A 12,984-nucleotide genomic window follows, 5' to 3' on the forward strand; every position below is an offset into this window, starting at 1 on the left:
TCTTTTTTTCAAAATCATGAATAGTTTTTTAACGGCGAACATTTTAAAATCATGAAGAATTTCTTAATTCATGAATAATCAGAAATCCTAAACTTTTTTTCTTCAAAATCATGAATAATTCGTGAGCTCTCTTTCTAGCGCGCGGGTTGCGAGTGTACTATTTCTTTTATTTATCTTCACTTCATTTTTTTAGGGGCTTTATATCTTCACTTCATGTAAGCTCAAACGGGCCTATAACTTGCACCCCTTGTTCATGGGCCGAAAACATCCGCTTCATTTTCTGACCCACGCCCGCCGCATCGTGCCTAGCACGTCAGAAAAAAGACCTCTTTACCCCCTCCTCATCCGGCGGCAACCGAACCACCCCGAGGGCATTTTCGTACCAAAAGCAGCCAAAACCCTAGCCCGCCGATCTATAAGTAGCGAGCCAGGAGAAGCCCTAGCAGCCGGGTCCAACCGCAGCCGCCGCCATGTCGAAGCGAGGTGAACCTTCTCCCCCCTTTCTCCGATCGATTCTTGATCTGCCACGGCGCAATCTCATCTCTGACAATGTTCTTCTTGGCGCTGTTTGATCCGATCCAGGGAGGGGAGGCTCCGCGGGGAACAAGTTCCGGATGTCGCTGGGTCTGCCGGTGGCGGCGACGGTGAACTGCGCCGACAACACGGGCGCCAAGAACCTCTACATCATCTCCGTCAAGGGCATCAAGGGCCGCCTCAATCGTCTCCCGTCGGCCTGCGTCGGCGACATGGTCATGGCCACCGTCAAGAAGGGGAAGCCCGATCTGCGAAAGAAGGTCATGCCCGCAGTCATCATCCGCCAGCGCAAGCCGTGGCGACGCAAGGACGGTGTCTTCATGTACTTCGAAGGTATTTGCCTCCCTCCTCGTAGTATGATCCGTCAGTCGATCACTGATGGATACATGATGAATCTTGATCATAAATCTTAGTTTAGTGGAGTACCATTGTCGCATGAAATCGTCAACTTGTCTTCACATGTAGTATAATTGTTATTGCCGTGCCACATCTAGTTTAGGATTCTGATTTGTGTGTGTGCCCCTGTAGGAATTCATGAGCCATCTGCCTGAATTGCTTATGCTTGTATGTCTAGATAATTCTCCAGGTGTTGCTATTTGCATTTTATTTTGATATAAATTCTGCTTGAGATTGCCTGATTGTTGACGGGGGGACATCCGAGTCCTCTTGCCTGATAAGGAGCAGACTCTTTGTGTTTGTATATTCCTTGGCAAACGTCACAGAACAAGCCTTTGCTCCATGTATAGGCGGTCTCATATTCCATTGTCCTTGATAGCGGCGTTGCTGCAGTTAAACTTTGGGAGTAGCCATGAGACAATCAGTACCATCCATCCATGCATATTTTAGGCAGATACTCCTATGTTACAATTCTGTTATCTATGTTTTGTCTGACGGGAGGACATCCGAGTCCTTTTGCTTTTTTTTGGAGCAAACAGTTCATGTTTGTATATTCCTTAGTGAACGTCACAGAGTGAGCCTTTGGATGTTGAGGTTACCCCAGGGAATCCTCCATTAGAAGGCAGTCTCATATTCCATCGCCCTTGATAGCAGCGTTGCTGCATTTAAACTTTGGGAATTGCCATGAGACTTACATATGTAATTGCCCAATATTTTTTGGTTAATTGGTTGCTTGTTTTTCTAAGGATGATTTTTTTGTGAGTAAAAGATTATTTCTTTGTGATGGGAGGACATCCGAGTCCATCTTGCATTTTTGGAGCAAACAATCCATGTTTGTATAGTCCTTTAGCAAACATCACAGACTAACCCTTTTGATGTCGAGGTTTCCTTGGAATTCCTCCTTCGGAAGGTTGTCTCATCTCCCATCACCCTTGGTAGCGGCGTTGCTGCATTGAAACTTTGGGATTTGCCATGAGGCAAACATATGCTTTTGCCCAAATTAATTTATGTCGAATGCATGTCTTAATGGATTGCATGTTCTTCTTAGGATGTTGGTTTTTTGTGGTTATTTTTTTTTTCTTTGTGATGGGAGGACATCCGAGTCCTTTTACTTTATTTGGAGCAAGCAATTCATGTTTGTATAGTCCTTAGCAAACATCACAGAGTGAGCCTTTTGTTGTTGAGGTTTCCCTCCATTAGAAGGCAGTCTCATATTCCATCGCCCTTGATAGCAGCGTTGTTGCATTTAAACTTTGGGAATTGCCATGAGACTTACATACCCAATTTTTGGTTTAATTTTTGCTTGATTTTCTAATGGTATTTTTGTCGCTCAAATACATATGTATTTAAACCTTGATAATTGTCATGAGACTTATGCTTTTGCCCAAATTTATGTCAAATGCATTTCTTAATGGATTTCATTTTTTTCTTAGGATGTTGTTTTTTTGTTCTTATTTTAAATTTTTCTTTGTGATCGGAGGGCATCCGAGTCCTTTTGCTTTTTTGGAGCAAACAATTTGTGTTTGTATAGTCCTTAGCAAACATCGCAGAGTGAGCCTTTTATTGTTGAGGTTTCCCTCCATTAGAAGGTAGTCTCATATTCCATCGCCCTTGATCGTAGCGTTGCTGCATTTAAACTTTGGGAATTGCCATGAGACTTACATATGTAATTGCCCAATATTTTTGGTTTAATTGGTTGCTTGTTTTTCTAAGGATGATTTTTTTGTGAGTAAAAGATTATTTCTTTTTGATGGGAGGACATCCGAGTCCATCTTGCATTTTTGGAGCAAACAATCCATGTTTGTATAGTCCTTCAGCAAACATCACAGACTAACCCTTTTGATGTCGAGGTTTCCTTGGAATTCCTCCTTGGGAAGGTTGTCTCATCTCCCATCACCCTTGGTAGCGGCGTTGCTGCATTGAAACTTTGGGATTTGCCATGAGGCAAACATATGCTTTTGCCCAAATTAATTTATGTCAAATGCATGTCTTAATGGATTGCATGTTTTTCTTAGGATGTTGGTTTTTTGTGCTTAATTTTTTTTCTTTGTGATGGGGGGACATCCGAGTCCTTTTGCTTTTTTGGAGCAAACAATCCATGTTTGTATAGTCCTTCAGCAAACATCACAGACTAACCCTTTTGATGTCGAGGTTTCCCTCCTTCGGAAGGTTGTCTCATCTCCCATCACCCTTGGTAGCGGCGTTGCTGCATTGAAACTTTGGGATTTGCCATGAGCCAAACATCTGATTATTCTTCGTTTTTCCTGTGGATTCAACTTAAGCAAATGTTGCGTCTTTGTAGCTTTGCAACGGTATCGCTATAATTGAACATGGGACATGCCTTGTTTGATCCAGTTCCATATAGGAAACTTTGCTTGTGAAATACTTGTTCATTACATACTGTTTTCAGCTAAATAAACGGCTTTGAATTTGCCTTGCAGACAATGCTGGAGTGATCGTGAACCCTAAGGGTGAGATGAAAGGATCTGCCATCACCGGACCTGTGGGCAAGGAGTGTGCTGACCTTTGGCCCAGGATCGCCAGCAACGCCAATGCCATCGTTTGAGAGCTTGTTTCAAGTTGTGAGTCTGCCTATATAATGCCAGTGTGGGTTGCAACTGTGTTGCCTGGGAAATAGTGGAACCTTTGCGTTGCTCCATTTTGTCTGGCATCTCAGTTTGTTAGTGAACAGAAGCCTGCCTGTCTACTACTTAGTTTGTGTTGCTGAACCTGTGTTAACATTATCTGCAATTACTCAATTGCTGTGTGGTTCAAATTGTCATCTAATTCTTTGTCACGATTGCCCGTATGGCATTAGGAATGTTTAATCTTACATTATCTTATAATGGATGCCTGTCATATTGACTCTCATAACCTACCGTCAAATGGCTGGAATAGCACTCTTAGAGCAACTCTAGCAGACCTGCATCCCACCGGTCCACAGAACGCTTTTACATTTCGCGCAAAACAGCTTTTTGTGCTGATCTGGCCTGGCACAAATGTAGACCTTTAAACAGTCGAAAACAAACTGAATTATTTAAATGAAATAAAATCCAATAATCATTTGCATTACAAACTGAATTATTTGAATGAAACAAAATACAATAATCATTTGCATTACAAATAATTATTCAAAGTTTGTCATGAATATAAATACAAATGAGTACAAAAATAAAACACTATTCAGCCATTTACCAATGGTGTTCGATGAGATTTGCCCTTTGACAATGGTGTTAATGAGATCTTTCTAAAGTTGAAAGTGGGTGTCTGCATTTTCAATCTCCTTGTATGTGTGAAGAAAAGCTCTAATGCGGATCGTGGACAATGGCAAACCTAGATTGCAAAACATCTAATGCTCTTTTAATGTCTTTGCGGGCTGCCTCTTGCACCTTTGCAAATTCACATTTTTTTTTGTTTTGGGTTCTTTGATGCTTTTGATAAATGTGCATCAAGGATGGTACCCTTTTGTGTATTCATGTTTATTGATAGTGTAGTTGCAAGTAGGAGCATCACCACTAACAAGTTTGGCAAACAAACGAGACCGTTACAACACATTGATATCAGTGAGAGTGTCCGACATATCAAAAAAGCAATGTCAAACCCATAAATTCTCGGATGCTACAACCTCTAGCACAATTGTTGCATCACGATACTTGCCACAATACATTCCTTACCAAGCCTTGGGGCAATTTTTCTAATTCCAATGCATATAATCAATGCTACCTAGCATGCCAGGTCAACCTTTCCTCTCATTAGATGCCATCAATTTCTTTGTGTCATCTTCACTGATTGCCGAAGATACTCAGGACCGAAGACACAGATGATCACTTTCGCAAATCTACGCACAGACTCAATTGTGGTATCTTCACCAATGCGAAGATACTTATCGGCATAGTCAGCTGGAACACCATATGCAATCACCCGCATGGAGATTGTTTGATATGCACTAAATCACTTTAAGCCCACGACATTCCTTCTTTGAGTAAAATACCGGCAATTTTCCTCACAAGCTTGAACAATTTTCACAAAGAGGGATCGACGTATTCGGTACCTTCTCCAGAAGAGGTGCGGAGGATATGTAGGATTCTCCGCGAGATAGTCTTGCATCAACATCTCGTTCCCAAGATGGCGATTCCCAGGAATGCAGAAACGCCCGACAGTCGATCCTCGCCTCCTCTTCCGGTACTCGTCTTCATGCTCCTTCACGGCAAACGTCATGACTAATGTTTGCTGACGAAAGGTCGCAAACATGGTCCCAACATCCGAGCCGTACGAATCGGATAGTAGGAACTTCTCGCACGGGGTCAACTCCATCTTCTCGCACAACTCGCAAGAACCACAAAAAAGGTACTAACCGGCGGCGGGTGATCTCGGGCGGCGACGAGGCGGTGGTCGAGACTCGGCGACGGCGATGGCCGGGGGGGGGGGCTCTTCTCTTCTCGCCGGATCCAGAGGGGCGGTGCAGCGGCTCGCCTGCAGATAAGCCCGGAATCGCCGCCGGCGGGCGGGCGGAAGCAAGGGTGGGGCGGCGACGGAAGGAGGGGGAAATAGCGCGGGCTGAAAAGTCCCTTCCGCCAACTGCTTCTCTGTGATGCAGGGCACCGCAGCCGCGAGGGAGAAATTCGCGTTTTTCCAGGTTGGGGTCGGGAATTTACCGCGCCCGTAAAAAATTTTGCGGGCCGGGACGGGATGCGGGGTCTGATCGGGCAGGCTTTTCCGTCCCGACCCGTATTTTGACGATTATTTTATGGATCGGGAACGGATGCGGGATCTGCTAGAGTTGCTCTTATAGTGCGTTTTTTTTAATCTTATGAATGCCTTTAAAGATGCAAAAAAGAAATGTCCACCACAAAAGTGCGCGACCGATTTTTCTTACGAATGTCTTGATCGTCTTTGAAGATGTAAAAAGAAATGCCCGCCACAAAGTCGCGTGTGAATACTCCATATCATTTAAACTCTAGTCTTTTTATTAAATTGAAGAGGCACATTTTTTGTAAGTCGTTTCAAAATAAAAATAAGATCACATCGACCAACAGCCCTTTGCTCGTTTTGTTTGGAATGAACCAGCGAAGTCTGACTGTAAGGTGGTATGAAATATACGATGTGCAGCGACAGGATTAGAAGAGAAATGATGAGTTATACTCCTTATTTCAGAATGCTTATACTATGCATTTTATCGTTTTTTATCTATGTCCGTCATCTTGTTTTTACGTTGAATGTGTATTATACGCTTTAAATTTTAGCGCTTCTACCGGAGCGACTCGCGTAGTTTTTTTGGCGGCCGCTGGAGCCAACGCTGTAAATTTATTTTAGCGCTTCTGCTGAAATGACCTGCGTAATTTTTTCAACGGCCGCTGGAGCGACGCGCGTAAAAAATTGCTATTCCAATGCTGTAAATTTATTTTAGCGCGCTGCATAACCGCGCATTCATTTTAGCGTACACGGTCTCGATTTGGACGCTCTAGCTGCCACATAAAAATCACGCGTGCTATACTCGATCCAGCATGCGGAGCAAAACGGGTGCGCCCGCTCTCGTGCGCTGTAAACTTTGTGCTGGTGCGGACGAGGCCGTTGGATTTGATACCGTGCCAACGTGCATCCGTTGGAACAAAAATTCGCCAACATGTTAAAAAACGTTATTTTAACGCTATATAATTTTTTTAGAAGACCATGTCTCTTAGAGATGCTCTAAGTTCTTGGGTCCGCAAACAAAAGAGCCCATCACACAACCTCTCCCCATTTCAAAGCCCGTCTCTCTCATTCGTCCATCGGTAAGCAAGGGCCGCCATGAACGGCAAGGGAGGAGGGCACGAGAGCGACCACGACGATGACATGCGGAAGCCGCTGCTGGCGGACGCGGGGAGCTGGTACAAGATGGGGTCGAGCCCCGCCCTCACGTCAGTGGCCTCGTCCATGGCCATCACGCGCGAGTCCCATGCCTTCGCCTTGTTCTGCACGCTCGTCGTCGCGCTCGGCCCCATCCAGTTCGGCTTCACCGGCGGCTTCTCCTCGCCGACCCAGGATGCCGTCACCGGCGACCTCGGCCTATCCATCCCTGAGGTCACTATCCCCTCCCACTCGCCACCACCGTCTGTTGTTTCTCGCCTCGCTGCCATTGCCCGGAATCTCGGTGGCCGACGGCGCTGGCTGCATGCAGTACTCGGTGTTCGGCTCGCTCTCCAGCATCGGCGCCATGGTGGGCGCCATCGCCAGCGGCCAGATGGTGGAGCTCCTTGGCCACAAAGGGGTGAGATTTTTTTTCCTTTAGCCCGTCCGTCTTTTTTCTATTCCCTCTGTCCCTAAATATAAGTCTTTTTAAAATTTTTACTAAAAGGCTACATACGGAGCAAAATGAATGAATCTATATTCTAAAGTATGTCTATATACATTCGTATGTAATCCCTTTAGTGAAACCTCTTAAAAGACTTATATTTAGGAACGGATGGAGTAATTCCTAAGCTGTTAACTTTTTTAGGGCCTACACAGTTAATGTTAGCAGCAGTATGTCGATTAGTACTGTATTTCACTGCGAGATGGACCCGTCTTGCCACGTCTTGCCCTCAAAAGTTAAGAGCGCTTTAACAGAGCATGTCTAAAAAATGTCTTAATTTTAATATAATTTTATATTAAAGTTATTAAGACAGTTATTTTAGGATGAAGGACGTATGCATTACTGGTTTGTCACTTGTTCCCTCACACTTGAGAGGGGTCAATGCCCATGATTTCTGTCTTGATTGATACTTCCACGTCATGTACAAAAGTGGCAATCTTTTGAGGAATCTATCTATTTGTTGCCATTTAAAGCAACAAAAGAACAAATGGATGAGACTGCTCAACACACGCTTAGTTATGTTCACATCTCAACGGCGGAGGTTCTTATCAACACAGATAAATTAGTCAACCAGCTGCCATCACATATATACCTCATGTAATATGCTCCCTTCGTTCCTAAATATAAGTCTTTTAAGAGATTTCACTAGATGACTACATACGAAAGAAAATAAATAAATATATACTCTAAAGTATGTTTATATACATCCGTTTATAGTCCTTTAGTAGAATCTCTAGAAAGACTTATATTTAGGAACGGAGGGAGTAATATCTTTGAATCACTCTACGAATTTGTTTTTGGAGCACTGAATTTGTTCTTCATGACGAATTTTTACAAGCACCTAAAACTTTTGTCAATGTTCATAATAAAAAAAATCAGTTTTTTTAAAACTAATTTTGTATATTTATTGATTTTACTGATCACCTGAGCTCATGAGCAGAATAACACATTCCTTATTGTTCTCGATCGTATATAAGACAGCGAAGATTTTACTGCCCCCAACTTGGGCATCAGAAGCTGGCCGTTTTTACTTTCTCCTTTTTTTGAGGCAAAAGCTGGCCATTTTTAGTTTCGCTAAAGTGAGATTATGGGCTCCAGAAGGCGGGTGCTTTGCTTGCACATCTTTTTACCAAGAGACCAGCCACGTTCACGGCGGCGAGGAGCTCGATGCCGACCTTCAGTCCGAAGGCTCCGAGCTATCCCAGGACGAGGACGGCGTGGTCGCCGCTGCCGATGCAGCCAACCGCTCGCGTGCTGGAGCTCGCTGCGATGACGGAGTGGCGTCATTTCGGTTTCGTCCGGCGCCCCTCCCAGGCGCTGGCGCGCACGCGAGGTGTTCGTGAAAATGCCTAACGCCTGTCTGGCCTGGGCCGTCGTCGCCCCTCGCGTCAGAAAGAACATCGCACACCACATTCCGTTCAACGACCAATCCAACCAGTGCTCCTCGCAATAATGAAGATTATGGCAGTAAACCGGTGGTTTTTCTGCAAAGTCGATCCCGGTCGCGGTGGTTTACTGCTAAATTCTCTTACTGCTAGCTGCGTCGCAGTGTTTCAGTAGCCGACCGAACCGATGATCTTCTCTAGAGCTCTGACAAGCTCCGTGAATCGATTTTCCAGGAATTGATGATCGCTGCTGTTCCTAACATCCTCGGATGGCTCGCCATCTCCTCGGCGAAAGTAAGACGGTGCCTTCTTCCGGAGCTTTAGTTTCACCGTTTGCTGCTTCCGAACTTGACACTTGTCGGCGTCTGTTTTACAGGACACCACGTTTCTGTATACGGGGCGGTTGCTTGAAGGATTTGGTGTTGGCATCATATCCTACACGGTTCGTTGAACAGCACTCAGTGCCTAATTATTCTTTGCATAGAAGATTTATGCATGCAGAAAAAAACATCAGCGGGGTGTCAGTATTGCGGGGACAAAATTGAGCATCCCGTTGTTAAGTTTATTTGTTATCAAAAGAATCTTGGACTAGTTAAAATACTTGGTCTTGATCCGTGAGTTATGTGATAACAGGTGCCTGTATACATAGCAGAGATTTCTCCTCGGAACAAGAGGGGCGCTCTAGGCTGTGTGAACCCGGTAGGCCTAAGCATCTTGTCTTCTTGTCAAGCAAAGACATATTAGCTTGTTTATGCTGGACTCATTAAGTCATTATGCAATTGTTCATTCCGCAGTTGTCTGTAACACTTGGGATGGTGTTGGCCTATGTGCTTGGCATGCTTGTTCCTTGGAGGATGCTTGCGGTGATAGGTAACATGACTAAGTGCCGACGCGTTACTGAACTTTGTTAATTTCACCATCAGTTTTCACTTAACCTCTGATGAAGTTCACAAGATCAGTAACAGTAAATGTCATGTTGACAAATATGACTAGAACCTGGGATAGCCTGTGGGAAATATTTCTGTTTAAGCTTTTGAAGGAAAAGATACCGTGTCAGTAATCTCTGCTGATTTTTCTAGTACTATGGGCTTAAGCGAATGTGTATGCGTCCGGTTTCGAACCTCTGACTATTTCTGATTCAAATCTCTGGGTTATCATTCTTCTAGGAACCTTGCCATGCACAATATTGATACCTGGCCTATTCTTCATTCCAGAATCTCCAAGATGGCTGGTCTGTATACGCAAATGTATACAAAGTGGTGCATCATTCTGATTTTTTATTAACCACTCTTGTGCATCAGTCTCTAGGCAAAGATGAACAAGATGGATGATTCCGAAGCCTCTCTACAAGTCTTGAGAGGATCTGAGACAGACATCACCTCGGAAGTGAATGATATAAAGGCAAGCACCTGCCTACATATCTTTCTATGTGACGAGTACTTTCAGAGTAGTCACCAATGTTTACTTTGACAATATGCAGACAGCGGTAGCATCAGCAAACAAAATGACGGCGATTCATTTCCAAGAGTTAAACCAAAAGAAATTCCGCATGTCCTTGATAGTAACTTCTTTGACTTGCTGGTTTATTTCATACCAAAATTCACTGTTGCATTTTTGTAATCATGATTGTGGTGTAACTTGGCAGCTAGGAATTGGCCTGCTTGTACTACAACAGCTAAGTGGAATCAACGCCATACTGTTTTATGCAGGCAGCATCTTCAAAGCTGCAGGCAAGCTGTACAATTTGGTCACCAAATTTCCTTCAGTGCAATACTATAGTGTTATATTATAGTTGATTGATTTTAGCTTCTATATTTAACATGAAAATCTCTTCAGGTGTTACGAACAGCAACTTGGCCGCATGTGGAGTTGGAGCTATTGCGGTGTGTAACTTGATATATCTTTTCTTGTCTCTTAGCAGTTCACATTAAGGTGCTGACAGAATTTATTATCAGCTGCTTGCCACTGGAGCTACAACCTGGTTGCTAGACAGAGCTGGCCGACGGATCCTACTTATTGTAACTACCTCCTCTCGTTGAAACCAGTTTTTGTTACTGTAGTTATTATCTGTAACTGTAATTTAGCTCTCACTTCAACTTCCAGATCTCTTCTGCCGGTATGACCCTAAGCCTTCTTAATTGCGGTCATATATTTTCTCAAGGTATGTTCCGGTTTCTTTAGTATAGGGTACCGGTATAAATAAAATACAGAATACATACACCACGCCCTTATAATAGTCTATTACGTGGACCGGAGATTTTATGTTTTTGATTGATGATATTATCGCAGGGCCTCTTTTGCTTAATATATTTTTCTTATATTATCATGATCTATTTGTTCCAGGACAACGTTCCACAAGATTCTGGCATGCATTACGTATTAAGCATGGTCTCCTTGTTTGCTATTGTGGTATGTCCATCCGCCAACTAGATTTTGGTCTGAAAAATTACATCGCAAATCCACGAGCCGTGCCGGAGATACTAACCTGACACTTGTTCAGGCTTATGTGGTCACATTCTCCTTCGGTATGGGCGCCATTCCATGAGATGCTCAATGTGGTTTAGGCATGTCACTGGAGCATTCACATAACCATACCTCTGTACTCCCTCCGTACCTAAATATAAGTCTTTTAAGATATTTCATTAAGTGTCTACATACGGAGCAAAATGAATGAATCTATACTCTAAAGTATGTCTATATACATCCGTATGTAGTTCATTAGTTGACCCTCTAGAAAGACTTATATTTAGGAACGGAGGGAGTACTTTTTATGTGTTTGTAGATCCTGCCGGTTAGCATCAAGAGCCTGGCGGGAAGCTTGGCGAAGCTCGCCAACTGGCTGACCTCCTTTGGGATAACAATGACTGCAAACTTGCTGCTCAGCTGGAGTGCTGGAGGTTTGTGATTTCCCCTCTTTCCTCGAGCAGAATTACCGGCCCACAGAACCTGACGATAGTTGTTTCTGTCAACAATCACGACAGGTACATTTGTGTGCTACACACTCGTGTTCGTCATCCTCTGGGTGCCGGAGACCAAGGGAAGAACTCTCGAGGAGATACTGTGGTCGTTCCAGTGAGCTCGGTCGGTAGTTTTCGCCGTATGTATGTCGGAATTATTCTTCAAGCCGGGCATCACCTTCTTTTTGCTAGTCCGATTGCTCGATGAAGGCCAATCATACAACAAGAAAACTTTGTCACCTGTATATTCCTATACAACGTTGTTTCAGATGACATTGTAAAGGGGGCATGTGATTGTTATGCTATGTTCTCTTCTCTGGGTTACATGCAGATGCAGCTGGTGGTCAGCTCCCTCTGTGATACCCCCCCGCAAAAGAAAAACAAAAACATTGAGATTGTCCTCTCTGTTCTCAAACTTCTGTTACAACTTCCTCCGTCCCATAATATATGAGCGTTTTTTACACTACTATACTAACTAGTTGAATGCCCGTGCGCTGTCACGGGATAAAAATATATAATTATCGAAAACTTTCTCTAATTGAGAAATATTTATTGAGCATAGTGTCATGATTTTCTCTCATCACCATTCTCCTCGATAATAGTTGTGTCTCCACGGTTATCCTCTCCTAGAAAAGAGACATTCCTCCTCACTCCACTTTCCATCCATGCGTCTTCGTTCTTGTCACTGGTTCAAACCTTATTTTAAAAATAGTATACTTTTTTAGATTATATTTTTTATTGATTTAAAATATTCTTTTAGTCTCCTGTTTTGGCATTTGTCAGTAACATTCTTTGAGTATTTTGTTAGTAGTCTTCTCTACATCCATTTACCCTCGCATTGTTGGTTACCTTTTATCCACTACATAGGATATCAATGAAATGGACATCGTGTAAGGCGAGAGATGAAAACCCATTGTATGTATGATCTAAAAATGACATAGTTGTAAACCAGAAGTGATGATGGTGCATTAAAATTTCATATTATAAATAATGGTAAGATGCATGTAGCACAATGTCAATGTAACACTTTCCTGATTGCAAAAAACTTAAAGAAAAACAAATATGATGTATGGATAAGATAATCAAACTAAACACGAAAACATAGTTAACAATAATGAGCACTTCCAACGGGAATGTATCTGGTGCACCCGCACTTGTGGTGCTACCGGTGCATTGGATGACATTGAACATCTTAAAAAATATGAAAACAAAATCTAGCATATTAACACAACATCAACATACAACGTCACAAAATTTTGTATCAAAATTTGAAAAAAAATTGCGATACAAAAATGATAAATATGACATCAGTGTGATAACGGACCAAATCTAAAACCCAAGTTATGTTATGTATTATTCAATGTTGAATTTGTATTTTTAT

At 43.0% G+C, this 12,984-nt stretch overlaps 1 protein-coding gene and 1 pseudogene across 1 annotated transcript; both read left to right on the forward strand.

Annotated features, from left to right (window-relative positions):
• The first annotated feature begins 393 nt into the window (after positions 1–393).
• On the forward strand, positions 394–3,773 carry LOC123449842 (60S ribosomal protein L23-like). Its single transcript, XM_045127190.1, has 3 exons — positions 394–483; positions 583–867; positions 3,372–3,773. The coding sequence occupies exons 1-3, from the start codon at positions 471–473 to the stop codon at positions 3,494–3,496; spliced, it is 423 nt and encodes a 140-aa protein (XP_044983125.1). The 5' UTR covers positions 394–470; the 3' UTR covers positions 3,497–3,773.
• A 2,944-nt stretch (positions 3,774–6,717) lies between these two features.
• Positions 6,718–11,922, forward strand: LOC123450858 (annotated as a pseudogene).
• Positions 11,923–12,984: the final 1,062 nt, after the last annotated feature.

This window comes from Hordeum vulgare, chromosome 4H (genome assembly GCF_904849725.1).
Source record: "Hordeum vulgare subsp. vulgare chromosome 4H, MorexV3_pseudomolecules_assembly, whole genome shotgun sequence".
Taxonomy (NCBI): Eukaryota; Viridiplantae; Streptophyta; class Magnoliopsida; order Poales; family Poaceae; genus Hordeum; species Hordeum vulgare.

Excerpts from the sequence above, each read along its gene's own strand:
- LOC123449842 (XM_045127190.1), top strand. Across the intron at positions 868-3,371 it reads TGTCTTCATGTACTTCGAAG|ACAATGCTGGAGTGATCGTG; the intron begins GTATTTGCCTCC and ends TTTGCCTTGCAG.